We start from the raw sequence: 25,610 nt of genomic DNA, 5'->3' as shown, positions 1-25,610 counted from the left end.
AACATCAGAAATCCCATAATGCTTTGCACAGCATCAGGGGAAAAATGCCCGAGCAGTTTTCTTTGATGGGGTGGAGCTTAGCTAAAAATGCAGCTAAAAATGATACTTTAGTAGGAAAAACAAAGTTCTGATGCTGTGAAACTGTTAAAGAAACACCAACCCTTTTCAGTGCTGCTGAGTAGATTTTTAGTCTGGAGGTTCACTTTAAGCATGGGGAGGAGGGTTCTGTGTGAGAGTAGGGTTAGGTTTAGCCATAGTAAAACATCGGTATTTAATACCAATATATTACACTTTAATAGAAAGATATCGGTATTAAGTACCAATATTTTACTATCGAGATTACTGGGCGCCCAAATTTCCATGTGCCTTTTTTTCACTGTACGCATCATAAAATTCTATCACATGAACACAGAATGGCGCCCCCAGCCTAACCTGGCCCCCGTTCATTCCAGAGGCAGCTATTACAGGTAACACGTGTGCAGCACTTTAGAGTCTCCATACATTGTGTTTGCTTAGCAATTACAGTCAAGCGATTTGACAGGGCTAAAGAGCACCTGACCTTGCGATAATTGCACATTCCTTCACTGATAGTACAGTGGCCACCTGCAGCACAAGTATGTGCAGACACATAATCAGACTACACAAGAGGCATACACAGTGACACTGGACACAAGTGACACGCAGGGGGTCATGTTCTACTTCCAGACAGTTCCATCTAGTGTGTGTACAGAGTTTAACTGTGGCAGTCATGATGGACTGTGGAGGCAAACGTCTTATGTGTGGAACACCAGATGAAAAGATAACAAACAATTAGTTTATTGATAGTTTCATTGATCCGCAATTTGAATTAATCCGATCAGTAATATTTTTTTCCTTCCAATCCTAATGATCAGATCGGGAAGTCGATCATTTGCTGAACTGCATTGTTAATGGCCACCTTAAAGAGACCCAGAGATGAAAAGACCTAAAGATTTGATACTTACCCGGGGCTTCCTCCAGCCCCATAAACATGCGAGTCCCTCGCCGTCCTCCCGCGGTCTGCCATTCACCTGCAGTAACTGGCTCAGTCGCGTCAGTCCGGGTCTACTGTACATGTGCAGGAGGTCCAGTCCGTGCATGTCCCGAAGACCCAGACTGATCCCGACTGAGCCAGTTACCGGGGCTGAACAGCAGACCACAAGCCCCAGGTAAGTATCAAATCTTTAGGTCTTTTCATCTCTGAGTCTCTTTAAGGCCGGTTTTATACCTGGCCAGCGCGTTGCAGTGCAGTGCAGAGCTCTGACAACTCGCACACTGCTTACTGTTCGTCTCCGCCCCTTGCCCAGTGACATACTCCATGCTGGACAGGAAGTAGGTCACTGGTATTGCTGGATTCCACGTTGGATTTGCATAGTTCTGTACATCCGTGCATTTCTGCATCATGCATTGCATTGCCGCGGAAGTCGCACGGCAATGCGCTGTTGACTTTGCAGTAGGTCGGTGGCGAATCGGAAGCCTCAGGTGTAACGTGGCGCGTTCAGTGTACTGGGCCTCATAAACTTTATTTGCTGTTCTGTTACCCTGCATGCAGAAAAGGTAATGCAATGCAAAAAGTGTAAAAGGAATGGAAAGCTCATATTTTGGTATAGTGTGTGTGTGTGTGTGTGTGTGTGTGTGTGTGTGTGTGTGTGTGTGTGTGTGTGTGTGTGTACAGTGTGTGTGTGTGTGTGTGTCTGTGTGTGTGTGTGTGTGTGTGTGTGTGTCTGTGTGTGTGTGTGTCTGTGTGTGTGTCTGTGTGTGTGTGTGTGTGTGTGTGTGCGTTAGTTAGTTAATATTTGGCACAGGTGAAAATATCAGGGCTCCTGGATATTCTGAATGTAATGTGCTGTTAACATTAGTCCTTGTCGAACAAGCACACAATTTTCCACATTCAAGATTTTGGGTTTGCAATTTTTGCATTCCTTTTTGAACAAACATTCCTGCACATTTTTGCAATTTTTATATGCGTTTGTGTTTAAAACAAAAGTTGCTTTTCCTTGAATGCCAGTGAAGTCAGTCTAATAGATCTAAGTAACTTCCACATCACAAGCACGTTTTCTGTGTTTCTATTGACTTGCATTAACCCACGAATCACACATAACACAGAAAAAACAAAACAGAGCCACCGTCTGCATTTTAAAGAGAATCTGTATTGTTAAAATCGCACAAAAGTAAACATACCAGTGCGTTAGGGGACATCTCCTATTACCCTCTGTCACAATTTCGCCGCTCCTCGCCGCATTAAAAGTGGTTAAAAACAGTTTTTAAAAGTTTGTTTATAAACAAACAAAATGGCCACCAAAACAGGAAGTAGGTTGGTGTACAGTATGTCCACACATAGAAAATACATCCATACACAAGCAGGCTGTATACACCCTTCCTTTTGAATCTCAAGAGATTATTTGTGAGTTTCTTTCCCCCTGCAGCTATCTTCTACTGAAGTGTTAGGCTGTTTCTTCCTGCAGAGTGTAGACAGCTCTGCCTGTATGTAATTCCTCAGTATGTGAAAGCCCAGCCAGCTCAGAGGAGGATTTATCCAGCTTGTAAAAGATAAGAGAGAAGAGAGAAGCTGCCCTAATCTAAATAATACACATGCAGTGTGCAGAGAGGGGCCTGGAGGGGGAGATGCATCACAGAACCACAACACTGAAGAACTTGGCAGCCTTCCAGACACAGGCTGACAAGTCGGACAAGAGAGAGATAAGTTGACTTATTACAGAGACTGTCATAGTAGAAAGTGCTGCAGTTAGCCAGAACACATTAGAATAGCTTTTGGAACTTGTAGGATGATAAAAAACAGGATGCAATTTTTGTTACGGAGTCTCTTTAAATGCAGAAAAATCTCAAAGGAAAATTTGCATAGGATCACAAATAAAATGTAATGCCATGAAAAACATTACATGTGCAACAAATCATAAAATGCAATTTTTAACCCTGCCTAAAGGAAACATCTCCCAATAGTAACTTTGTAATAGTCTTTTCCTTCTGGAGCAGAGACAGCCATACTATCCCAGGAAAAAACCAAAACAAATATATAAGTAGATAACTACTTGGTCTACTTACATAACAGTATACAGTATGTATTGTACTGTCTACATTTTGATTTCAGTGAATTTTATGTAGAAAATAAAGAGAAAACTGTTTCAGGCATTTTCCATCTTTACTGCCTCTGACTGAAGCCAATCATGATGTAATTTCCTCCCTTACTCTTTTTTTCCTTTAGCAACTGCACTGTCATATCTAGCTTGCTTTGTAAACACACGTGAGCACAGCATACATTGTATTTCAGCAGCTTTTGCAGAGAGGTGAGGTGTATTTCCCTTCTCAGCCTCATGTCACACTGAACTGCCCTCAGCCAATCAGTCATGAGCAGGAATGTGGAAGGGTAGATAACAAGCTTCCTTCTCCTCTGCAATGTACCATAATAAAACTAGGTTGACTGAGATAGGATTTATTACATCAGAAACACTTATGATTATATTGGAATGCTTGCAATGCAGGGTCAGGTTGTAGACTGCATAGTAAACACAGAGCGGTGGATAAATTGACTTTTATGGCTGACAATCCCGCTTTAAGACAATGAGTAGAAATCAGAACACTGATACAAGTCATGTGAAAGTAGGTTGTAGTGCACCCACCTGTCTGCCCGCTCTGTTGTTGTGCAGCCTCATACGAGAATGTATGTCTCTGTACAGTTCCCGGGAGTCCAAGAACTCTTTGGAGAACCTCTCCCCATATTCCACATTGGGACTGCAGCCTCCCCATTCCCAGGAGTCCTGTGGCCCCGAAGGCTCCACCGGCATGTTTTCCATCACCCCGTGTACCATGCCCTTCCCACGGTTCATGGCCTCCATCTGCAGCCTGTGCAGCTTAGCTCTGAAGGCATCTTCATCCCCTCGCCTCTTCTCATCGCAGCCGCATGACTTCAGCTTCCCCATAGCACAAGCGTTGGACACCGCGTGGACCACTCCAGCTGCAGCGATGGCGTAGGCAAAGGCACTCTCTCGGAAACCTGCAGCAAATAAAGAATGACATCAGTCTCAATATAATCCTCCTTAAAGAGAGAGACCAAGGTGGGCTCAAAAAAAAAAAAGTAGGCTACCTGATCTGGGCGTCTGAGCAGATCAGGTAGCTGCAAAAACCGCCGCTCCCGTGGGCTGCAATGGCACACTTTCACTTTGGTGACCACTGGGTCACGACACTGCAAGTAGAGACTGTGTGTCTCTCACAGCGTGCAGGGAGGCGGGGGAGCGGCAGGGGGGCACAGCCAGGGAGAGAGCTGCCCAATGGCAGCTCAGGAAACCCTGCAGAAACGTGACACAGGTAAACGTGTCTCCCTGTGTTTACCTGTGTCTGTGTCTGCTACCAAGCGTACAATATAAAAAAAGCACTTGTTTATTATATTTTTTACTTTTTTATTTGTTGCTATGGACAGTAGTGCTGCTCATGGCTTTTTAGCTTTTTTTCACACTTTTTTTTTTTATATTGGATTGGATCCAATATTGATGATCTGAAGCATAGTCCCCTGTATCGGAGGAAGGGAAAGTTCGTAGTTGGGGGCCTCCCAAAGCTCTGGGCCTCCCTGCAATTGCAGGGACTGCACCAGTCTACAGTAGTTTGCAAAGATATTCAGCCCTCTTGAAGTTTTCCACATTTTGTCACATTACTGCCACAAACATGAATCAATTTTATTGGAATTCCACGTGAAAGACCAATACAAAGTGGTGTACACGTGAGAAGTGGAACGGAAATCATACATGATTCCAAACATTTTTTACAAATAAATACCTGCAAAGTGGGGTGTGCGTAATTATTCGGCCCCCTTTGGTCTGAGTGCAGTCAGTTGCACATAGACATTGCCTGATGAGTGCTAATCACTAAATAGAGTGCACTTGTGTGTAATCTAATGTCACTACAATTACAGCTGCTCTGTGACGGCCTCAGAGGTTGTCTAAGAGAATATTGGGAGCAACAAAACCATGAAGTCCAAAGAACACACCAGACAGGTTAGGGATAAAGTTATTGAGAAATTTGAAGCAGGCTTGCATAGGCAAACGCAGGGGAGGATTACAGCTGCCCAGAATCCCCCCTCAGACCAGGGCCGGTGCAGTGTCTGAGGACACCACTATATCTCCAGGTATCCTGCAGCTCACAGCATCGCCCCCTTTCTTTCCCTGCTACAGTTGACTTTGGATGGAGCAGTAGTGTGTGGACAGAGCATGGAGCAGCTCTGGGGAACTTAACAGAGCCAGGTATGAACACAGCCCTGTGCCCTGCTGTGTGAATGTTTCACTTTCCTCTTCATTAGCAATGTCGGCTGTCCTCATTATTATCAGTATCCAAACTACTCCTGATTGATCCCGTTGTCGATCGGTGAGCAGATCGGACATTTAGGAAATAATTGTCAGATCCTGTCAGTTGGACGGGAAATTGCATTATGTGTGCCCAGCATGATGTCCTACCATATTATTATACTGTATTGTGCGTGGCTGAGGGAGACCTTTCAGGAATCCCCCCCCCCCTTGAAAATCCTGGGTTTGCTCCTGGCTTGGGCTACAAAAAGATTTCCAAAGCCTTGAACATCCCACGGAGCACTGTTCAAGCAATCATTCAGAAATGGAAGGAGTATGGCACGACTGTAATCCTACCAAGACAAGGCCGTCCACCTAAACTCACAGGCCGAACAGTGAGAGCGCTGATCAGAAATGCAGTCAAAAGACCCATGGTGGCTCTGGACGAGCTGCAGAGATCTACAGCTCAGGTGGGGGAATCTGCCATAGGACAACTATTAGTCGTGCACTGCACAAAGTTGGCCTTTATGGAAGAGTGGCAAGAAAAATGCCATTGTTAACAGAAAGCATAAGAAGTCCTATTTGCAGTTTGCCACAAGCCATGTGGGGGACACAGCAACCATGTGGAAGAAGGTGCTCTGGTCAGATGAGACCAAAACGGAACTTTTTGGCCAAAATACAAAACGCTATGTGTGGCGTAAAACTAACACTGCACATCACTCTGAACACACCATCCTCACTGTCAAATGTGGTGGTGGCAGCATCATGCTCGGGGGTGCTTCTCTTCAGCAGGGACAGGGAAGCTGGTCAGAGTTAATGGGATGATGGATGGAGCCAAATATAGGGCAAACTTGGAAGAAAACCTCTTGGAGTCTGCAAAAGACTTGAGACTGCGGCGGAGGTTCACCTTCCAGCAAGACAACGACCCTAAACATAAAGCCAGGGCAACAATGGATTGGTTTAAAACAAAACATATCCATGTGTTAGAATGGCCCAGTCAAAGTCCAGATCTAAATCCAATCAAGAATCTGTGGCAAGATCTGAAAACTGCTGTTCACAAACGCTGTCCAGCTAATCTGACTGAGCTGGAGCTGTTTTACAAAGAAGAATGGGCAAGGATTTCAGTTTGTAGATGTGCAAAGCTGGTAGAGACATACCCTAAAAGACTGGCAGCTGTGATTGCAGCAAAAGGTGGTTCTACAAAGTATTGACTCAGGAGGCTGAATAATTACGCACACCCCACTTTGCAGTTTTGTTTTTTTTTAATGTTTGGAATCGTATGATTTTCGTTCCACTTCTCACGTGTACACCACTTTGTATTGGTCTTTCAAGTGGAATTCCAATACACATGATTCAAGTTTGTGGCAGTAATGTGACAAAATGTGGAAAACTTCAAGGGGGCCGAATACTTTTGCAAACCACTGTAGATACGCCCCTGCCGCCATGACTCCGCCATCCATAGCAATTCTGGACACAACACCTGCTCTGCATGGGAGCTGTACTGGAGGAAGTGTAAGAGGCAGAGATGGAGAAAGATGAAATAGCGCCCTCGGCTACTCGTTTGGCTCCTCCTTATGGTCCTTTTGGTAAACTAAGATAGGAGAAGGTTCAGGTAAAGTGGCAGTTTGGCCCCCTGACACCCACTGGGCCCCAGACACCTGCCCATGTTACCTAGTGGATGATCCTACTCTGGTAAGAAACTGGGGTTCCCCATGGCCTGGGCTGTAGAGGCTTCATCGCCAGTAGTTACGCCTTAAAGGGAACCAGAGACTAAGCACCCTTGTGTATTTTACCATATATATGAGTAAGAACATTAGAGAAAACACCTACCCTGCTCTCCGTTTCATCCTCACTGCTAAAAGTGTCTGTTATCAGCTGTGATAAGAATCCCAGACTGATCATTCAGTCTGGCTTTGCAGGGAATAATTATAGCTGAGTCATTATAGCAGAGCCACAAGGGGACAGGCTTGGGCTTGAAAAGACACCAGAGAAGACAGACTCAGCTATAATCTTTCCGTAGCAAAGCTAGACTGAGTGCTCAGTCGGGGATTCTTATCAGAGGTGATAACAGTCAGATTAAACAGAGAACAATGAAACAAAGAGCAGATTAGGTGTTTACTGTCATGTTCCCACTGTTTTTTAAAGGAGAACTGTAGTGAGAGGGATATGAAGGCTGCCATATTTATTTCCTTTTAAGCAATACCAGTTGCCTGGCAGCCCTGATGGTCTATTTGCCTAAAGAAGTGTCTGAATCACACCAGAAATAAGCATGCAGCTAATCTTGTCATATCTGTCTAAATTTGTCAGAAACACCTGATCTGCTGCATGCTTGTTCAGGGCCTATGGCTGAAAGTATTAGAGGCAGAGGATTAGCTGAATAGCCAGGCAACTGGTATTGCTTAAAAGGAAATAAATATGGCAGCCTCCATATACCTCTCACTACAGTTCTCCTTTAAGGTAAAATACAAGGTTGTGCTTCATCTCTGGTTCTCTTTAAATTATGGTAATGGGGAGTGACCGCAGGACTCACTGGAGTTGGGGGCTTCCTCCTCATTCTTTTCATTTTCACCCAGCCGTGAAACGGCCCTAACACCCTATATATAGTTCCTGCAGTGCTGCTAGTGTGCAGAGCCTGTGATATTCTCCACTTGTAGATCCTATCAGTCATCCTTCAAGTTTGGACAGGTTCTCCTGAGAGTTCCTGGTGTCTGTCATTTTCAGCGGTTTATGACAGATTGGATGAGTGTTTCACTGTTGCTTTTACGGCTGTTTCTGGGACGGCAGGCCCAGCCGCACTTCTCGTCTTACCGCTCGATAGCAGGCGTAGCAGAATTTTGTTGTTTTTTCAGATCCTGGCAGCTCTCTTTTAGAATACATTCTTTACATTAATCCTCTTTATCGACTCTTGTTTACTAACCATCCTGCGCAGAAGATGATTGGAGAGAGGGAGCCAAGGGCTTCCATCTGATTCCAGCGCCGGCCGGCCCAAACATGCCTCCCCTATCCATCACCGGCACCCCCCCTCCCCCCACCTCTAAAAACTCCTCCTCAACTGAAGGTGAACCTGCCTCGCTGAGACCCAGCCGCGTATCCCGACTTGTCTACCAACGCCGAGGAACCTTTTGTCTGCCCAGGAAATGGTCTGGTGTGAAATATGTTGAACCTGTATTAAATGCTATTTCATTCAGATAGGTTGCAAAAGAAAATGTAGCATGTCATTTTCAGTACATACAAGCTGGCTCTCTATAAAAGTCTATCAGGAAAGGAGGAGATGCACTGGGCTGGAAAAAAACATAAATTGTGTCTCAGCTTTCCCGCAAAATAACACTATTATCAAATCATCTGTAAACAGCAGAGTCCCCACTCAGGCATCCAGAACTCAGGCAATGGAAGTCTCAACTAACGAGTGATAACGGGGAGTTTGTTGTGGGGGGTTTTCGGGGGGTGTTTGCAGGCATTAATATACTCACCGAGGCTCCAGCGATGTCTTGTAGCCTTCCTGTAGCTTCTAGAGGGCTCCTAGCAGCTTCCGGTTTCTGTGCATGGCCAGGTTAGGACTGGGACACTAAGGGCCCACCAGCAAAGTTTCAGCCTTGGGCCCAGCCCAACAGTACAACAGTATAGGCAGCTAGCTATAGGTGCCCCCAGCATAGGTAGCAAGTTATAGGTGCCCCCAGTATAGGGAGCCTGGACGTGACAGAGCTCCAGTGCCGAAACCAGGAAGAGGTGAGTGTTCTCTGCCCACACGTCTGCTGCTACGTCACTGTCAATGGCACAATCATTCATCCAACCAACCACACAAGCCCGCTGCCTGGGTGTCACCCTGGACTCAGCCCTCTCCTTCACCTCCCACATCCAAACCGTAGCTAGTGCCTGCTATTTCCACTTACGCAACATCTCCAAGATCCGGCCTTTCCTAACCCCAGACACTGCCAAACTCCTTGTCCATGCCCTCATCATCTCCCGCCTGGACTACTGCAACTCCCTCCTGTCAGGCCTTCCTCAAAACCGCATCGCCCCCCTACAATCCATCATGAACGCAGAAGCCAGAATCATCTACTCCTCTCACCGCTCTGTCTCCACGACTCCCCTACGCAAATCTCTTCATTGGCTTCCAATTCACTTCAGAATTAGCTTCAAGATCCTATGTTTGGCCTACAAATCCATACACAAGTCCTGCCCAACCTACATCTCTGACCTGGTCAGCAGATATATACCTGGCCGCCCACTTCGCTCCCCCAACAACCTCCTCTTAACCACCCCACGCATCTCGCATTCCCATGCACGACTGCAGGACTTCACTAGAGCTGCCCCCATCCTGTGGAACTCTCTCCCACTGCCCATCAGGCTCGCTCCCTCCTTCAACACCTTCAAAAAAGCACTCAAAACTCACTTCTTCAAGGAGGCCTACATCAACTCAACACTGTCCTAATCCTTTCTGCCAATAACTTCTTGTTGCACCCTCTCCTTTCGTGTAACCAACCCCTCCCTCTAGATTGTAAGCCTTTGGCAGGGCCCTCTCCCCTTGTGTATCATACTTGACTGTGTGCACTTTACCCAGAATTTGGAACTTGTAATTCTTACCACTACCACTCCAGTTTATGATCTGGCATTGTACTACTATCTGCATTGTGTTGCGTATCTTATTGCTATTGCCTGTATTGTTGTATCTATTGTCTATTACCTGTATTGTTCTGTCACCCCTGTTATCGGTGTCTGTAATCCTATTTATTGTACAGCGCTGCGTAATATGTTGGCGCTATATAAATCTAATAAATAATAATAATAATACAGTGCTAAACTTTGGAGGGGGAAGTGCGGAAGGGGGGGGGGACCCAGGTGAGGGAGGGGTGGAGTTGGGTCCCCCTCTCTGCCGCTGTGGGCCCGCAAGCTCCCCCTTTCTGTGCTGCTACCCCCTCCTGCTTGGTGCACACACTGCGGGGGGGGGGGGGGGGGGGAGAAAGACCCCCGGCACCATTTTTAAAATATGAGAGGGACCACCGGGGATTTTCCCATCTCTCTGTCGGCCCAGTCTGAGTCTGTGCATGGCTCCTGGCATGTCACGTGACCAGATGCGGAGGTGATCCATCAGCTTTTGTGCCTTGGAGGACACCAGAAAACCACTTGGAGCAATATGAAGGCTATGAAGACGTCACTGGGGGTTCGGTGATTATTTAGTGGGGGGGAGGTTTTGTGCTTTTTCGGCCAGTTGCTCAAGCAACCGGCAAGCGCAGCATGTGTCTAGCATCAGGGGATCCCTGCTGGTGCCGGGTACTAGGGACTTTGCTGTAAATAAGTTCACATATTTTAACAAGCTTTATTCCTTGTGCATAATGTTTATTCTGGTTTCTGCCAATCAGTCCACTTTATCGCTGCATGTGCTTCATTGGAGAAATTACTTTATCAGCTGTTATTAGTGTTCCTATTGAGGTCAATGTTAAAGTAAACATCGAGAAAGTAAACTGATGCGATAAACAATTGTATCTATCCTCCTGTACCTAAAAATGACTTTCTCAGCTCCCCCAAGGTTGTATTTTATGTTTAAACATTTACAAAGTAGAATTTATGTTTTATTGTCTCTTCTCAATGGCAGTCTATTAAGTTTCCCAGAGATAAAATATATAAATTATTGACCTTTTTATCTAGCCCCTGCATTCAGATCCTCTTCTCTGCTAGGAAAGTGTTTTATAGCAGTAATTCCTTATCAGTGATGATTACCCAACAAGAGAGAAACTTCCATGTCACTTGCATGCCTGAAGGTTAACACTTAGTTCAGGGGTTCTTAAACTAGGTGCTGTGGCTTACTGGTGCACCTCAAGCTCCTCCCAGGGGTACCTCGGCATTTATTCCCATCCTCAGGGCCGAATTTTGCATAAGGCGATGTAGGCACGTGTCTACAGGCGCTTGTTAATGGAAAGGCGGCTCCCTCTCATCCCCCGGTGCCTCCCTCTTGCCTTACCTATGCAGAGTCATGAGCAGAGTGTAATTGAGAGGTTACTCACCCAGCTCTTGGCATTCCACTGAGGAGATATCCCTTCAGACAGGGGCACCTCTAGTTACCTAATACTGAGGATAGCTCTGGCTACCTAATGCTAAATGACACCTGTAGCTACCTATGACGGGCAAGGAAACTAAGAGAGAAGATGACAGCTGGGCCAGCCAGCACACTTGCGGTGCGATTCGGCATGTGTTTGTAGGTTCATGGAGGGTGAAATCTAAGGTGCCAGGACATCTGTGCCTATAGGCTGCTGTGTTGTGAATCCGGTCCTACACATCCTTAGTGCATTGTCATCAGGTAATGCAGCCGCCCATTAATATACAATGGGTGGGTCAGTGACCACTCTGAATCTGCCTAATGGGGGTCCCTAACTACTTGGAGGAGGAATGTGGTCTAATGTACATCTATAGCTACTTAGCGAGGGGGATACTGGCTATGGGGGGGGGGGGGGGGGATAAGTCTCTTGCCTCCATCACATGGTGATGATGACGGACATCAGTTCAGAACAGAACAAGAAGTGACCGAGCACGGTAGAAATTCCTGTCTGGGTAACGAGAGGCCCGGAATCACCTTTCCCCCCAAATGATAATTGAGTTTTGTTTAGGGACTGAGATGAAATCGGTTCTGCGTGAAGTTCTTGTTTAGCCTACCAAAAGAACAGAAGCAGCCATTATGCAATAGCCGGGGAGCATGTCCTCGGGCCCTTCAGGGACCTACGCTAAGATCACAAACGTAACGCGGCCATGTAATGCTCAGGAATTACTCTCTTCTGTGTGTATAAATATCTACGCCACAAATAATTCATCAGCAAGTCACACGCACGGCTGAGCTGATGGGGAAGAAGTGGGAAAAAGAGATTAAATATTGAGGAGGCCTTGTCACTTGCGATTAGGCCTGATGACCCCACCAGCACACTTTGTACCGGGATACCGGTGGAGGATGCGGGCCCAATACTTTACCCCGGAGACACTCACTGCCATTAGCAGAGAAACACAAATATGTGTCTGGCTTAAGTGATAGCGGAGTGTTAAAGTCAAACGCCAGCCTATTTCACACCTCCCTTTCTCCTGCACAGCTCGGTCAGTCTCCTAACCCAAGCAGAGGCATTGTCCGAAGCGCCGCCATTGCTTAAAGTGGACCTGAACTCTTGCACCGGACAGAAGGAGAACACAGAGAAATGCACCCTGTATGTATTTAGAGAATTTAGCCTGTCTAATCCCCCCTCATCTGTGTCCATCGCTCCCAACTGTCCCTCTTTGGGAAGGAGAGTTCTACTTTAGGAACCAAATCCCTCTGTCTTCCTCAATTGTCCCTCTTTCAGGACTCATTTACATATCTATGTAAATATATGTATTTTATCTACTGAAAAATGTGTTTAATTGACTCTAAACTTTATTTCCGGTTTTTACATTTATATATTTCTTATTTTCAAATGTTAATATGAAAGAAAATAGAACAGGATAGAAAAGGCCTGTGTTATTTGAATTGCAAAACAACATATTTTTCATATGAAATCCGTATGGTATGCGTGACTAGGGGTGTGACAGGGGCGTGGCTTAAATTTCCCTCTTTCTTATCTCCAAAATTTGGGAGGTATGTGTGTTTAATCACAAGTTGTATTTGTATCCCTCAGCTGACTGCCATGGCAGATAAGCTCATTTGAAAGCACAGGATGTTATCATGTTATGTCAACTTCCATGAAAGCAGGAAGTAGACCCACTGCAGATTTATTGCAGGATTTGTATCAGCTGTAATGTGGCTGGATGGTGTGATGGTTAAGGGCTCTGCCTCTGACACAGGAGACCCGGGTTCAAATCTCGGCTCTGCCTGTTCAGTAAGCCAGCACCTATTCAGTAGGAGACCTTGGGCAAGTCTCCCTAACACTGCTACTGCCTATAGAGCGCGTCCTTGTGTCTGCAGCTCTGGCGCTTTGAGTCCGCCAGGAGAAAAGCGCGATATAAATGTTCTGTGTTTGTTTGTTTGTTTGTTAACAAAACAGTTTTTTTTAAAGGTTATTATGCTGTTCCTTATCTTCTAGAGCAGAGAGGGAGGTCTGGGGTCAGGTCCACTTTCAAGCAAAATGCCCTGCACCAGTTTCAAAGGAAATCAGAATCAGAAATCAGAAAAACTTTATTTCGCCAAGCATGACTGGGTCATGCCCGGAATTGTTTTTGGCACAATACATCTGGCTTAGAGAGAAGACATAGGTAGAGACATAGATAGATAGCAGAGAGCCGTAGAGGCATCGGTTAGCGTGAGTTAGCATTACATTTCATTGCATTCCACTACACATTGCATTGCTCTATACAATTGAATTTCACTATACGTAGTATTGCATTTCCCTATACATCCTTAAGCATCACAGTCCCTAGTGTGACACCGAGATGGTTAGTCTGGAGGGTTGGTTGAACGATCCGCCATGGCACAGACCGCCCCGCAGCTCGTCGGGGCTTGCATTGATGGTAGTATGTGGAGGGCGTTGAGGAGGTTGACCGCCGAGGGGAAGAACGAGTTCCTGTGTCTCGTGGTCTTTGTGGAGATGGCCCGAAGCCTCCGGCCCAGTGGCAGCAGGCTGAAGTAGTGGTGGCCTGGGTGGGAAGGATCATTGGCAATCCTCCGAGCCCTGGATTTCAGTCTGTTGTTGTGTAGCAGGGCAAGAGAGGGGAGGGGGCACCCAACGATCCTCTCCGCTGACCTAATGACCCTCTGAAGTTTGTCCTTGCCATTGGCGGTGGCCCCAGCATACCAGACCAAGATGGAGGAGCAGAGGATTGACTCAATGGTGGCAGTGTAGAAGCTGGTTAGGATTTTTTGAGTCATGCCAAACTTTCTCAGCTGGCGGAGGAAGAAGAGTCTCTGCTGGGCTTTTCGTTGGGTAGCAGAGATGTTGGGCTTCCAGCTGAGATCACTGGAAATTATAGTACCCAGAAGCCGGGCACAAGGCACCCTGGCTACCTCGGTGCCGTCGATATAAATAGGGGGCGGGGGCGGGGCAGACTTCCTGAAGTCAATGATTAGCTCAACAGTTTTTGCAGTGTTAAGGACCAGCCTGTTCTCCTTGCTCCAGTTGCAAATACTCTCCACCTGTTGGCGGTACTCCTGGTCGTTGTCCTTGGTGACAAGGCCAATGATGGTGGTGTCATCGGCAAACTTAATGACCTTTACGGAGTCTGCCTCGATCTGCAGTTGTTTGTGTAGAGGGAGAACAGCAGTGGTGACAGGACGCAGCCTTGGGGAGCACCTGTGTTCGTGATTGCTGCTTGAGAATGGATATCGCCTAGTCTGACAACTTGGGATCTGTTGGTGAGAAAGTCTGTGATCCACAGTTGTAGGCTTGGGTGGACTCCGAGTGCCGCAAGGTCCCGTTGCAGAATGCGTGGGCAGATGGTATTGAAGGCCGAACTGAAGTCCAGGAGGAGTATTCTAGCATACGTGTCCGGCCTGTCCAGGTGGTCATTGATGAGCTCCAAGCAGATATTGATCGCATCACCGGTGGACCTGTTTTCCCTGTAGGCAAACTGGTAGGGGTCTAGGACGGGTGAAGTGGAGAGCTTGAGGTAGGCTAGGACTGCCCGCTCCATGGTTTTCATGATTACGGACGTCAGGGCTGCGGGTCTAAAGTTGTTGAGATCGGAGACCCCTTGCTTCTTAGGGACAGGTATGATGGTAGACCTCTTAAAGCAAGTGGGGACTTTACCTTCCTCCAGGGACTTGGCGAAGATGGCGAAGAGGATGGGAGCAAGTTGCCGACAGCAGGTTTTCAGGCAGGCTGGGGACACTCCATCGGGGCCGGAGGCTTCCCTGGCATTAAGTGTTGATAAGAGGCGCAGGACCTCGGCTTCGCTCACCACCGAGGGCAGGTTGTTGTTTGTCGGGCACAGAGGTGGAGTAGCCGGGTTCCCCTCCGGTACTCCCTGGTTCTCGAACCTGCAGTAGAATCTGCTGAGTTCTTCTGCTAGAGTCTGGCTGGGTGGCGCCTGCTGGGGTTGTGGCTTGTAGTTAGTGGCGGCCTTCAGCCCCTTCCATACGGCACGTGAGTTGTTTGAGCACAGGTTGTGTTCCACTCTTTCAGCATACTCTTTTTTGGCAGCTCTCATCTCTCGATTGAGGTCGTTTCTTGCCCTTCTATAGTCCTCTCGGTTGCCGGACCTGTGCGCAGCCTCCTTGCGACTCCGCAGCTGCCGCAGCTTGTTGGTGAACCACGGCTTGTTGTTCGGGTACAGCTTGAATGATTTTGCTGGTACGCAAGAGTCCTCGCAGAAACTGATGTATGAGGCAACGTTATCTGCCCATTCATCCAAGTTTGGCGCTTCCAGGGCCTTCCAATCGGTGCATTCAAAGCAGGCTTGTAGTTTCAGTTTTGCCTCGTTCGACCAGACCTTGATAGACTTAATGGTCGGTTTAGCTGATTCCAGGCGTCTCCTGTAGGTTGGGATAAGGTGGATGAGACAGTGGTCCGACGAGCCCAGAGCTGCTCGGGGGACTGCTTTGTACGCATCCTTCAGTGCCGTGTAGCAGTGGTCAAGGGTGTTCGGACCTCTGGTAGGGCAGGTTACATGCTGGTGATAGCGTGGCATCTCCTGGCGCAGGTTGGCCTTGTTGAAGTCACCCGCGATGATGAACAGTGAATCCGGGAGGGATGTCTCCCACTGCGAGATGGTCTCGCTTAGGACGAGAAGGGCAGATTTGATATCGGCATCGGGAGGGATGTACACTCCGGCAAGAACATAGGAGGAAAACTCCCTTGGTGAGTATGGCGGCCTACAGTTGATTAGCCTTAGTTCCAGGTCTGGAGAGCACTTCCTAGCGAGTACCGTTGGAGGGGGGCACCATGAGGAGCTGATGTAGAAGCAGATGCCGCCCCCTCTCTTTTTCCCTGAGAGGATAGGGTCCCGATCTGCTCTTATGATGCTGAAACCCGAGAGAAGGAGGGCGCTCTCGGGGATGTCCTCATGCAGCCATGTTTCTGTGAGGCAGAGGGCCAGGGTATTACTGACGAGGTCCCTCCTGTCACAGAGGAGGCGCAGTTCATCCAGTTTGTTTGGGAGGGATTGGGCATTTGCCAGGAGGACTGAGGGAATGGCTGAGCGTAGGCCCTTTCTCTCCAGCCTCACGCGGGCACCAGCACGGCATCCTCTCCTCCGTTGGCCTTGCCGGTGTCTCAGGGCAGGGTCCAGGACCCGTCGTATGTGGTCCCAGATTAGAGTGGTCAGGAGCCTGGCTTCAGGGGGAGGGGGGGCCTGGATAAAGGTACTGTACTTTTAAAACAAGATGGAATGCAACATTGTGTTCAGTTGCAAAAATAGAGGATCTTAGTTTCCAAAATCTGCTGCAGTGACCCCAATATAAACTGAAATTTGATTTAATAGGCCATTATTTTGTTGGTCAAACATCTTTGTTTATACATTTGAGTGTTAAAAGACACATCCGTGGGGGTTAAAAATGAAAAGAATCCACTTACCTGGGGCCTCCTCCAGCCCCTGGCAGCTGTCCTGTGCCCTCACCCCAGTTCCGCTCCCCAGCGGTGGCCCGGAGTCCCCTCGGTACCAGAGGCCTACTTGCGTTCCAACGTGCGGCTCACGTAGTCGCGCTGATGTCATCCGGACTGTAGTAGCTCTGCGCATTACAGTCCAGATGACGTCAGTGCGACTCAGTGAGCCACATGGTGACCTGGCAAGGTCGGCATCTGCATCGGAGGTGACCGGGAGGCACCAGAGCTGCGGCGAGGGCACAGGACGGCTGCCAGGGGATGGAGGAATCCCCAGGTAAGTGGATTTTTTTCTTTTTATTCACATCGGACCTTTCCTTTAAGCCTAGTACAGACACTTAACTTAAGTTGTTTGAAATGTCTGACAAACAACAGATTTCACTGTATCACATAACAATCAAGTGAATATAATATAGCCGAATGACAACGGCGAGCGAACGATATCGGGCATTTTTCTCAGACAACTGTTGGGAAAATATCGTGCAGTCAGCCACAGTTGCACAATGTCCCAGCAGCATGTAACAGGTCACATGAGGCTCTGCTGTAGCCATGGATACAGGACACTTGACTGGCAGATCCCATTGCCAGAATGCTGAGAGCAGATGAGTGAAGCGGCACCGCGCATCTAGAGAGGGGGAGACAGGGAGTGCGGTGGGGGGGGGGGGGGGAGATTTGTGGAGGGGAGCCGCCTCTTGCTGCCCTCTGTTTGTTGCTGCCCTGAAGCACGTGATTGACATTGCTTTGTGGAAGAACCGCCCATTTACGATATAATGATATTCCTGTATTACAAGAAAGGGGAAAATTTTGTCGGAAAGACTTGTCGTTTCTGGAGATCGTTGTTTGTTTTGGTCACCAGTAAAGTAGAAAGTACGGTAGTTTCTGCGACATTGGTTCCTGCTCATACTGCAAACTATAATCTGATTCTGAGACTACAGGTTCACTTTAGGAAAGTCGGGGATCACAGCAGATGATTATGAGACATTATGAATGAACTGTCAGCGTTCGCTCGGAGGATGGGCAATTATCGGCACTTTCATCATTTATCAGCTGAAGATCTGAACATGTTCAGCATTATTGAAGCTCACAAGATATGGCCCTGTTTGTCTTGACCTAAAAACCTGCCCAGCAGCAGTTTTCCAATAATGACGTCCAAGAATTTTACAGTCTGCGTGATGAACCCAAAACGCGGCTGATATTTGTTTAACAGAGGGTCAAGGTTAACCTGGGGGGTTAAGGAGTAAATAAGGGAACTACCTGTGCCTCTCGTTTATCTTCTAGCAGACATCTATGTTATTGTGTGTGCTGACATGAGCATCACATACATCACTGTCAGATCACAGGCGAGAGGATGAGAAGGAGAAGCATCAAAGTCGACAGCCACAGGCCGACTAACGCACAGGGATGGAAAGCCGCGGGTTATTTGGCTGAGGCTAGGAATAAAAACAAGATGGCTGAACTGATGCCAAGCTGACCCAGAGGTCTGTGCCATGCATCTCAGTTCCTCAGGCCAGGAATAAAAACAAGAGGGCTGAACAGATGCCAAGCTGACCCTGAGACCTTTGCGGTACATCTCAGTTTCTCAGGCCAGGAAGGAAAACAAGATGGCCGAACAGATGCCAAGCTGACCCAGAGGCCTGTGGGATCCATCACAGTTCCTCAAGCCAGGAATGAAAACAAGATGGCTGAACAGATGCCAAGCTGACCCAGAGAGCTTTACGATATATATCTCAGTTCTTCAGGCCAGGAAGGAAAACAAGATGGCTGGACAGATGCCAATCCGACCCAGAGGCCTGTGCCACGTATCTCAGTTCCTCGTGCATCTCTGTACATTAACAGAGATGTGTTAAATACAAGTATCGCCTTAGTTCTATCGCATCTAGCAGCTCATCTCTGAATAGTTTTCCCTTGCTTATGATATGTTTTGAAAGGTTGCCAAGAACAGCATGTCTCTCATTACCATAATTGTTCAGCAATAAATAATTCATTCTGTGGAAACCCTTTCAATGAGTTCAAATTAGTTAGTTCAACTTTTATCTGAAAGCATTTATACTGTGCCCGGAGCGGGGGTAGATTTATTAGGGGCACCTGTTAATCCTCATATAAACCCAGTGGCGTAGCAATAGGGGTTTCAGAGGTCTGGACCGCACTGGGGCACTTGGTCCAGAGAGGCCCTGTAGTGCCCTCCCTTAGCTGCAGTTTTAGCTCTTTCTTGGTCCTGTGCTTGTAAAAATCACTTATATAGATGCCTTAAATGACACTGTGGTTGACCTTGGCAGGTTTTGGTTTTTCGTATCAGTTGTTATGTACAGAGTGCTTGTGGGGGCCCCATGTAAAACTTACACCTGGGCCCATAGCTCCTTAGCTACTCCACTGCATAAACCCTCTACCACCTATGCCTAACACTAACCTCCCCCTATCCACACCTTACTCTAACCATTAAAGTGAACCTAAGATGGGGATGGGGGGAAAATTCATACATACCTGGGGCTTCCTTCAGCCCTTTTCAAACCTCTGTCTGGTTCCCTCATTATCCTTTTGGGCTGCCTTGATCCGCCACTAGGGTCCTCTGAAGCTTCTCCAGTCGGGGCCAGTCGGCGCATGTGCAGCTTCCGGCAATGGGGGCACACGCGTGTGCAGTATGCCCCGACCAGAGAAACTTCAGAGGACCCTAGCGGGAGATCAAGACGACTCGGAGGATGCCAAGTGAGCCAAAGGTTTGAGTGGGGCTGGAGGAAGCCCAAAGTATGAAACAACGGAAAGCATCAATTTGGCCCATAAATGGAGTTTAAAAGGGGGGTTTTATCTGGTGAAGGTTTGCTGTTTGCTAGGGGGTGGCTGGTGATAGTGGCCTTGGGTGGTAAAAAGTACAATCCGGCCCTGCTTCAACCCTTCTGAACAGGGAGTGATGGAAATTCTCACAGATGGGGACACAATCAAGAAATAAATTCAAAAGAAGTGGTAACTCCTTACCACCCTATCTGAAAGTAACATTTAAACGCAGCACTGAAATGGAAATCTATTACCCCACCCTCGGTAAGGGAATGGATCACGAAAGTTAACGAGATAGAGGCGATAGAAGATACGGTCATGACAAGTAGGGACCAATACCGAAAGCACTACACTAAATGGGCTCTATGGCTGGATTTCAAAGAGTCTCCGGAATATTATAACTTAGCGCAATGACAATCTAAGTAGTAATTAACACCTCGACTTAGACTGAATAACACTATGACAACCTGGGTAGTGGATTCCACAGTTCTGTTACAAGTTAGTAGATGTAGAATGTTGAGTAGTTATATTAATATGCTCAAGATACTAAGGGGGTACAACACCATCATCAGAAACACCTAAACTAAAATACCAGGCATAATAGATAATAAGGAAGAGCCTACAATACAATATAAGGAAGATTAAGATGGAAAAAGATGATGCAAAACAAGCTCATAACAAGTATATTTGCTAAAAGCATCAATAAATGCCTTGACGGTTATTGTTAATGCTAATCACCTGATATCAAGCTAATGATCCCCTGCGCGGGATTATATGATATGTAAAGACTATGTACCACCCTTTTTATTCAAAATAAAGATTATATTAAAAAAAAAAAAAAACCGCAGCACTGGAAATGTCTGGCAGACACAGGATGAGGTGGACAAACTGGGCCCCTACCTGCTCTTGGAGTTATGGCTGCTGTAGCTATGGCTATGCCCCTAATGACACCCCTTCTCACCTCTGCTGAACACGGCACTCTCATACGGGATCTTGTTCTTGGTCTCCAGGCTGGAGCAGTTCCAGCGGTGGTCCCTAAACTGGTGCTGACACTCGTGGATGGCGATCTGGATGCCCTGGATGGCCGAGGCTGCCACGTCGGGGTGTCTCATGCAGACGTCCATCTGGTTTCGGGTCAAGCCGGGCAGCGTCAAGCACACAGTGTTGGCATTCAGTACCGGCTCTGGTGGTATCTTCAGTCCTAGGATCTCATTCGTCAGAGACCTGCGGGACACAAAACATGAAAGTATTCTTTCTTAAAGAGAAACTTTAGCGAAAAGGGGGAAAAATATAAATCAATACATTGCAAAGTGAGAAGTTACAAAATAGAAGAGAGATCAAAGAACTGATTGATATTTGCCATGTAATTTGTTAATATTGTTTGATCCACAATCAGCCTGCAGGTAATCCTCTTTACTACTGGCAGACATGAGAAAAAAAACAGACAGCACCAACTGCCATTATCTATAACCACCCCCCCCCCCCCCCCTAACAATGCAATAGGCCAAAAGTACTTTCTTTTTTTATAGATATACATATGCACAGAAGTAGATACTGGTTGCCTGGCAATTGGAAACAGCTGTTATTTCCCACAATGCAACAAGGTTCACTGACAGGAAACTGCCATACAGACCACCTGATGATCTATTTGATAAAAGTCAAAGACTTCTCATGGGAAATGGGGTATCAGCTACTGATTGGGATGAAGTTCAATCCTGGGTTACAGTTCCTGTTTAAAGAGAACCCGAGGTGGCTTCCTAAGAATGATATCCGCACACAGAGGCTGGGTCTGCCTATACTGCCCAGCCTCTGTTGCTATCTCAATCCCCCCTAAGTTCCCCCTGCGCTCTGCTATGCCCCATAAATCATTGCCGCGCTGTCGATGCGCAGCAGGCTGTGTTTACCTATGTAGTGTCAGGGGGCCGCATTCGGCCTGCAGGCCTTAGTTTGAGGACCATTGCTCTATAGCAGTGTTTCTCAACATTTTATTAGTATGTACCCCTTTTATTGATATGTACCCCTTTTAAATTCCTGTACTCACCAAGTACCCCCTAGCATAGTAAACATTATCACAAGTACCCCTTGGCAAATATATATTGAATTGTATTACATTATTGGTTCTAAACAAATTCCAAGCATTTACTATTGCGTTTAATTAGCTAAAACACTAATTTGGTGTTCTTTAAATAAGATTTATCATTTTCTAAAACTCTAAATTTGTTATTCTTGGTTAAGTATATCAAGCCTGAGTACCCCCTGGACCCATCAGAAGTACCCCAGGGGTACGCGTACCACACTTTGAGAACCTAGGCTCTATAGGACCCAGAGCCTTCCCTCTCCTTAGGTGAGTATATGTTTATATTTTTATTTCCACTCCACATTCTCTTTAAGTTAGTGTGATTATTACAGTTTATATTGAGCCACATTTCTGCATTGTGCTAAAATCAATTTACATGATTAAAATAATTAAAAATAATTAAAGGGAACCAGAGAGGAATGATTAGTAAAAATAGAAAAAGCTTTTATACATACCTGGGGCTTCTTCCAGCCCCATAAGCCTGGATCGCTCCCACGCCGCCATCCTCCGCTTCCTCTATCGCCCGTCCCGGGTCCCGTCACTTCGGACACGACCAATTGTCCGTATCACAGGGGCTCCCTCCATACCATTACGCAATGCGGCTGCGCAGTAGGCAGCCGCATGCGTAAGTATATGGAGGGAGCCCCTGTGATGCGGACAATTGGGCGCGTCTGCCGGCCGACTGGCGGAAATGACGGGACCCGGTACCGGCGGATACAGGCAGCGGAGGACGGCGGCGTTGGAGCGATCCGTGCGTATGGGGCTGGAGGAAGCCCCAGGTATGTATAAAAGCTTTAGTTTAGATCATCTCTGGTTCTCTTTAAAAAGCAAATAACTCCCAGCATAACCCATAAACGTGCCAATGCCACACTGACGGCAGAGCTAGTTGCGTTGCAGTTTATATAACAGTCTCTGATCCCATGACAGGGCCTTACAGTGACTGACAGGTGTGTGTGGTAAACACGTCCCCATCAGCTGACACTATTATCCGCTATAAAGACAAGCACCTGGCTTTGGGAATTGTTGTATTGTGTACCAGTCAACAGATATGACTGAGGACAAATGAGGGATGAATGGACGGGGATGAGGTCATCGCGCCCAAGTCACTGTTTCCCCGTTTCATCGGCGAGAGGCCATCAGTCACCAGGAATGTTTAGTAAATTTAGTGTCATTCCTGCAGTTCAACCTGTCCCTGCCTGACGCTTTACAGACATCTCCAGCTTTCATCTGCTGTGGCCTCCAGCTATGGGGCTCTCTCCAGGCCTGCCTGCCCCATTAGGATAATTACACTCCGCTCTCCCTCTCTTACATTCAGACATCATTCCTTAGCTGGTGGATGTGTACCACAGAGCAGGCTGAAACAGCGCAGGTGGCAGGAATTAGAGCCATGACACGCCCCCTGGACATGCACTGGGCGCAAACCAGCGCAAGTGGCAGGAATTAGAGCCATGACACGCCCCCTGGACGTGCGCTACCACTGCACTGGGCACAAACCAGCACAGGTGGCAGGAATAAGATCGATGACACGCCCCCCCGGACATGCACTATCACTGCACTGGGCGCAAGCCAGCGCAGGTGGCAGGAATTAGAGACATAACACCCCCCTTGAAATGCGCTACCACTGCACTGGGCGCAAATCAGCACAGGTGGCAGGAATTAGAGACATAACACCCTCCCTTGACATGCGCTACCACTGCACTGGGTGAAAACCAGCACAGGTGGCTGGAATAAGAGCCATGGCACGCCCCCTGGACATACGCTACCACTGCACTGAGCGCAAATCAGCACAGGTGGCAGGAATTAGAGTCATGACACGCCCCCTGGATATGCACTACCACTGCACCTGGCGCAAACTAGCACAGGTGGCAGGAATTAGAGCCATGACACGCCCCCGGACATGCACTGCCACTGCACTGGGCACAAACTAGCACAGGTGGCAGGTATTAGAGTGATGATACGACCCCTAGACATGCGCTACCACTGCACTGAGCGCAAATCAGCACAGGTGGCAGGAATTAGAGTCATGACACACCCCCTGGATATGCACTACCACTGCACCTGGCGCAAACTAGCACAGGTGGCAGGAATTAGAGCCATGACACGCCCCCGGACATGCACTGCCACTGCACTGGGCACAAACTAGCACAGGTGGCAGGTATTAGAGTGATGACGTGACCCCTAGACATGCGCTACCACTGCACTGGGCGCAAACCAGCACAGGTGCCAGGTATTAGAGACATAACACCCTCCCTTGACATGCGCTATCTCTGCACTGGGCACAAACCAGCACAGGTGGCAGGAATTAGAGCCATAACACGCCCCCGGACATGCACTACCACCGCACTGGGTGCAAACCAGCACAGGTGGCAGGAATTAGAGTGATGTCATGACCCCTAGACATGCACTACCACTGCACTGAGCACAAACCAGCACAGGTGGCAGGAATTAGAGTGATGTCGTGACCCCTAGACATGCACTACCACTGCACTGAGCACAAACCAGCACAGGTGCCAGGTATTAGAGACATAACACCCTCCCTCGACATGCGCTATCTCTGCACTGGGCACAAACCAGCACAGGTGGCAGGAATTAGAGTGATGTCGTGACCCCTAGACATGCACTACCACTGCACTGGATGCAAACTAGCACAGGTGCCAGGTATTCGAGACATAACATGCCCCCTGGACTTGCACTACCACTGCACTGGGCACAAACCAGCACAGGTGGCAGGAATTACAGCCATGACACCCCCCCTCCCCCCCGGACATGCACTACCACCGCACTGGGCGCAAACCAGCACAGGTAGCAGGAATTAGAGATATGACGTGACCCCTAGACATGCACTACCACTGCACTGAGCACAAACCAGCACAGGTAGCAGGAATTAGAGTGATGTCATGACCCCTAGACATGCACTACCACTGCACTGAGCACAAACCAGCACAGGTAGCAGGAATTAGAGTGATGTCATGACCCCTAGACATGCACTACCACTCCACTGGATGCAAACTAGCACAGGTGCCAGGTATTAGAGACATAACTTGCCCCCTGGATATGCACTACCACTGCACTGGGCACAAACCAGCACAGGTGGCAGGAATTAGAGCCATGACACGCCCCCGGACATGCACTACCACTGCACTGGGCACAAACCAGCACAGGTGGCAGGAATTAGAGCCATGACACGCCCCCGGACATGCACTACCACTGCACTGGGCACAAACCAGCACAGGTGGCAGGAATTAGAGCCATGACACACCCCCTGGACATGTGCAACCACTGCATTGGGTGCAAACTAGCACAGGTGGCAGGTAATAGCGCGATGACACGCCCTCTGGACATGCACTACCACCGCACTGGGCGCACACCAGCACAGGTGGCAGGAATTAGAGCCATGACAGGCCCCCTGGACCAAAGCAGGCAATTTGTGCGCCCTCTAGCACTGGGAGTTTGGGTGCCGCCATAGGTGCCTATAGAAATATCGGCATTGAGACATAATTTAAGTGCCCGATAAATATTACTATTTATCGGGTATTGGGGGCACCTAAATTATAGCTCAATGCCAATATATCTATAAGCAGCTATGATGGCAGTCGAGAACCTACGTTTTTTTTTCTTGTGGTGGGGTTGGCAGGGTTCTTAGGTTAGGCATCAGGTGGGTAGTTTGTGTGTGTGTGTGTGTGGAGTGGGGGGGGGGGGGGATAAGGCATCAGGCAGGTAGTTTATGTAGTGGAGGGTTTAGGGTTAGGCTTCAGGCAGGTAGCTTGTTGGGGGGGGGGTAGGGTTAGGCATCAGGCAGGTAGCTTTTGCAGCAAGGTAGGGAGTGTTAGGGTTAGGCGTCAGGCAGGTAGTTTGTACGGGGGAGGGGGGGTATGGTTAGACGTCAGGCATGTAATTTGTGCAGGGGGGAGTTAGGGTTAGGCTTCAGGCAGGTAGTTTGTGCGAAGGGGGGATTATAGTTAAGTGTGA

General features: G+C 47.9%; 1 protein-coding gene across 4 annotated transcripts in view; it reads right to left on the bottom strand.

Moving 5' to 3' along the window:
* WNT10A (Wnt family member 10A) overlaps positions 1–25,610 on the bottom strand; it is an 85,503-nt gene that overhangs the window by 20,421 nt on the left and 39,472 nt on the right. The window contains exons 1-3 of one of the 4 annotated variants that reach the window (XM_068245983.1): positions 21,100–21,124; positions 20,526–20,788; positions 3,657–4,030 (exon numbers count right to left, since the gene is read on the bottom strand). In XM_068245983.1, coding sequence (XP_068102084.1) covers positions 3,657–4,030; positions 20,526–20,788; positions 21,100–21,101 — 639 coding nt within the window. In that variant the 5' untranslated portion in view covers positions 21,102–21,124. Of the gene's footprint in view, positions 1–3,656; positions 4,031–20,525; positions 20,789–20,886; positions 21,019–21,099; positions 21,125–25,610 lie in introns of those variants that run through there. The other 3 variants (XM_068245984.1, XM_068245985.1, XM_068245982.1) reach the window with 3 other exon arrangements.

This window comes from Hyperolius riggenbachi, chromosome 7 (genome assembly GCF_040937935.1).
Source record: "Hyperolius riggenbachi isolate aHypRig1 chromosome 7, aHypRig1.pri, whole genome shotgun sequence".
In the NCBI taxonomy this organism is placed as follows: Eukaryota; Metazoa; Chordata; class Amphibia; order Anura; family Hyperoliidae; genus Hyperolius; species Hyperolius riggenbachi.
Note: the sequence above shows the minus strand (reverse complement) of the source record. Positions and strands in the feature narration are given on the sequence as shown.